The 4656-nt window shown below is 40.3% G+C and overlaps 1 protein-coding gene across 1 annotated transcript; it reads right to left on the bottom strand.

Moving 5' to 3' along the window:
* Window positions 1–1154: 1154 nt before the first annotated feature.
* On the bottom strand, window positions 1155–2333 carry LOC148102910 (uncharacterized). Its single transcript, XM_087840264.1, has one exon. The coding sequence runs from the start codon at window positions 2148–2150 to the stop codon at window positions 1362–1364; it is 789 nt and encodes a 262-aa protein (XP_087696390.1). The 5' UTR covers window positions 2151–2333; the 3' UTR covers window positions 1155–1361.
* Window positions 2334–4656: the final 2323 nt, after the last annotated feature.

Below are 4656 nucleotides of genomic sequence, written 5' to 3'. Positions count from 1 at the left end.
TCATTAAAGTCTAAATATGAAATCCATTCCTTTTTAAAATATTTAATAAAGTCTTCATCTTTAAGTAGTGATGTGTTAAATCTCCAGTTTTTACTTGGCGTAGTATTATTCTTGTGCATTAGTGTTAAAGATACCGGAGCATGATCGCTGACAGCTATAGGGTGAATCTCAGTGTCTGAAATGTCACTCAGCAGTGAGCTGCTGACCAAAAAATAATCCAGACGAGAGTAGGAGTGATGAACATGTGAGAAGAAAGTATATTCCTTACTGTTGGGGTGAAGGGAGCGCCATGCATCGCAAAGGCCATAGTCGCTCATATACTGTTTGATTATATTTGTGGATTGCCAATTGCGCTGAGTTCCTGTTGTGTTGAGCCTATCCATTTCTTCATTTAGTCCAAGGTTGAGGTCGCCTCCAAGAATGAGTGTGCAATCAAGGTGTTCAGAGAGTGCACTAAAAAATCCGTGGAAGAATGAGGGTTCATCAACATTTGGACCATATATACTTACAATACATAGTTTTTTGTTCAATATTGATAGTTTAATAATTAGAAATCTACCCTCTGGATCTATAACTGTATCGAGTACTGTAAAATTAACATTTTTATGTATTAAAATTGCTACTCCTCTTTGTCTAGAATTATAACAAGCTGCAAACACATTAGGAAACTCAGGTGTTTTAAGTTCGTTTAAACCTGTAACAGGTCTGTGAGTTTCTTGTAATAAAACAACATCTGCCTGTAGTTTTTTAAGCTGGTTAAATATCTTTAACCTCTTTCCTCTGGTGCCAGCCCCATTTACATTCCATGTGACAAACCTCAGCATGCCCATAATTGTGTGTGTATGTCTAATGATGTAAGCTGGGTGTTTCGTTTAGACGGGTGGAGAGAATGTGGAAACATCACTTGTTTGTAAATAGAAAGAGAAAAAAGTGTGGTGATAAGCTCCATAAGTCTGACTATGTGTGTGACTATTCACTAATATGAACAAGCGTGGCTTGTGTATGTGTCCTGTAAGTCTGTGCTTGCTGTGAGGCTGTTGTAAATGTGCTGCCGTTGAGCGCATGTGTTTGCGTGATCGTGGTGTGAAAATATGGAGAAATAGAGGGTGTTGTTTGTAGGTGAGTGTGGAAGTAGGTGATCACAGCAGTGAAAGACAAGAGAAAGAAAGAAACCACATAAACTGTAAGCGACAACAAAAAAAAGAAAAGAAACGGAAACATTCCAATTAAAGTAAAGACGGAGGGTGACGGTGTTATATCTGCTATGACATCATACTGATATTACTAGGTTAAACCCATGTTAAAGGAGAAAGTGTGAATGAATAAGAAAAGAATGTAGCGGGTTCTTATCTGGAGTGCAGTCAATATAACCACGGTGTGGTGCCGGGGTCGCGGTAGAGCTGTCCGTCCACGTAGAGCCGGTCCACGGCGATGACAGCACGGGAGCCTTTCAGGATGAAGCTACGTCGGACTGGGAACAGGACCTTGCGTCGTTCCAGGATCTCTTTGGGGAACTGGTCGTTCACGCTGAAGTCCGTTCCTTTCAGTTCCCTGCCGCGACTCTTCACCTGTTCCTTCTGTTTGAAATGACCGAATTTGGCCACAATAGGACGTGGTCTCCCGGTCCGCGACCTCACGCCCCCCAAGCGATGCACTCTATCGAAAGCGATGTTCTTTACGGTGTCCTCCGGCAGCTTCAGGTGGATTTTAATGAAGCTTTTCACCGTTGCCTCCGCGTCCTCTCCGGTAGATTCTGGAATACCAGAAAAAACAAGATTATCTCTCATGCTACGGGCTTGTAGATCGATAACGGACTCTTTTATTTTTTTATTTTCAGTGTTTAGCTGGGTCACGTTATCAGCGAGAGATTTGACCGACTCCCGTAGCGTGGCATTTTCAGCGGCAAGCGTTTCCACCTGCTGCTGGCTGAATTCCAGGGATTCTCTCAGAGATTTAAATTCCCGGTGTAAAATCTCCACCAGGGACAGCCTCGCATCGAAACTGGACAATCGCTTGTCGATTGACTCCAGGATATCTGCGATGTCTTTGCCGGCAGGCGATGTTGTGCCGGGGGAGTCTGCCGGGCGACATCTCTTCGATGACGGCGTCTCGGTTTTGGCCGGGGAAGATGCACTCTGGGCCTTCTTCATTACTAAATCTTGGAAGCAGCGGTCGATGTATTCTTGGAGAGCGTCTAAACTCTCCCCGTTGTCCTCCAGGGTGTTAGAGATGATAAGACAGATGTTGTTAGTTATATGACAGTTGGTTAGTTTATTTGGCAGTACTGAAGCTTAAGGAAACTTTGTTAAACTCTACGCTACCATTCGCTTTTTTTTTTTCCGCCAAATCTCCGGCGTCTGACGTCACCTACAACATGGGTCGCTTACCTTACCTGTCACTTCCGTCACTTCCGTTTTATTTTTTTCCAATAGCAATATCAGGAGGTATTGTTCTGGCTCCATAGGGTATTCAGGTGACAGGGCTGCTGTTGGCAGTATCTGAACAGTCACAGATAGTCCTGTTATATAATAATAGTGCTTATAGAGAAATACAATTATTATACAATCAACAATCGTTGTTTGTAGTCAAAATTTAAAAAAATAAAATACCTGCTGATCTCTAATCTAGAACAAATCCTACCCTGGAGCAGGTTAATTTCAAGTTACTTGGATAAGCTACAATCCTCCTTCATAGTTAAGGCCATATTCTCTCAATCAATGTGTTTGTATTTGTTCATAATGCAAGATTACAGATATGTCATCAGTTTAATGTATCTGTGTTGATACATTTCATTTCTCTGGAAAAAAGTATGAAAGTTGCAAAACTGTGAAAAACCTGTGAATATTTGCAACTGTATACAACAACAATATTAGGATACTGAATGCTTCTTTTGTGGTAAGTACATTATCTGTGAGTAACTGAAAACACCGCAGATGATTTACTATTTTATTCTTTTAAACGTTGTCTCTAAAAAAAACTGTTGATACCACACAGTAACCAGGCATTTTCAAGGTTATATATTTGTTTGATAATGCAGAAATAAGGGGAAGGGGTGGGCTGGGAGAGGATTTATGTGTGTTTGCATAAACAGATTCTCTTAGCTTAGCTTACTTAGCTTAGCTTAGCTTAGCTTAGTGCAACCACCTGCAACAGAGACAAACAGTTGGTTGTGTATATGTGTACAGATTGTGTTTCCATCTCCAAAACTTAAAAAGCATTCACTTCTCCTAACACCTCTGAAGATCCCTTTTACATATACATCCCTTTTACATTACATATACATAATAATACATAATATTTTCTTGATTAGAGTCAATAAAAGTAAAAAGGTTTGCAGTTTTACAGGTGTTTAGTGCATGTACCGCAAAATGTTTTGCACCAGAGCAGATACCTTCTGCCTGCAAACATGAACCAACAAGGGAGATATTCTGTTAATTTTGCACAAAGCCACGTTAATGTTTTTTAAATTGGTCATAACTGTATACTTACTGTATACTTACTACTTACTTACTGTATACTTATTGTTAAACGAACAAGCATGCATGAAAGCATAAGTGTATTTATTTCTCAATATCTTCTGAGTAATCTTTAATGTTACTGTGCATACATTCACAATAGGTGCCTAAGTATAAGATGAAGTATGCCTCACTATGTTGTGATACTGTGGTTGTCCATCCGAATAACTTGGAAAACTTTTGTAAACCTGAGGGTTCATACCTGTATATGTGTGTGTGTGTATCTGTTGGTGCTGAGGTGTGTGTGTCAGTGAAACTCAGAGGGAGCTACGCTAACAAGGCTGCTGCTCTGCTGACAACTGAAAGGAACCATGGGAGAAACAAAGTGACAAAACAAACAGCAGACGGGACAATCCCCATGTGTGTCACACAGCTGACAGAAGGCTGCACATACTGCTTTAATGTTGTCAAATCAAGTTTTAAAGAGACAGATCACACCCTCAAACTGCACATCCCACCCAGGCTAACACAACAACATTTGAACTCAGCAGAAAGAAATCTCCTCTTATATATTTGGATTCCACTAAATATAAGGGAGACTAGCAAAGTACAGAAGATGTGGAAACCTGAGCAATATACACATATTTATACAAATGTCCACTATATCAGGTACACCTTCATAACTAACGTTATTCAGAAGGGCTTTCATCACAGTGCTGGAAACGTTCTTTAGAGATTTTGGTTGATACTGACATGATAGCATCACACACTTGGTGCAGACTTGCTGGATGCACATCCATGATATGGATCTTCACTCCACCATGTTCCCAAAGGTACTTTATTAGATTGAGATCTGATGGATTGTGGAGCCCATTCGAATACAATGAACTCATTGTCATGTTTAAGAAACCAGTTTGAGATGATCTGAGCCTCATCAGAACATAGGTGTTTTGATAAGGGTATAGAGATGGACAGCAACTCTTCTACGGTAGGCTGTTGCATTTAAAACAGCGCTCAGTTTGTACTTGCCATTACACCACCATCACCACTAGAAGGAGCTATGGATACAAGTCAGGATGGATCCATGCTTTTGTGTTGTTTACACAAAATTCTAACCTAACATTTAAATGTTGTTGTAGGAATTGACTCATGATACCAGGGAAATTTCTTTCCACTTTTATCGTCATATTTTGGTGAGTCC

Source organism: Neolamprologus brichardi, chromosome 4 (genome assembly GCF_056152115.1).
Source record: "Neolamprologus brichardi isolate AB-2024 chromosome 4, ASM5615211v1, whole genome shotgun sequence".
NCBI classification, from domain to species: Eukaryota; Metazoa; Chordata; class Actinopteri; order Cichliformes; family Cichlidae; genus Neolamprologus; species Neolamprologus brichardi.
The sequence above is the reverse complement of the archived record's forward strand: the minus strand, read 5'-3'. Positions and strand labels throughout refer to the sequence as shown.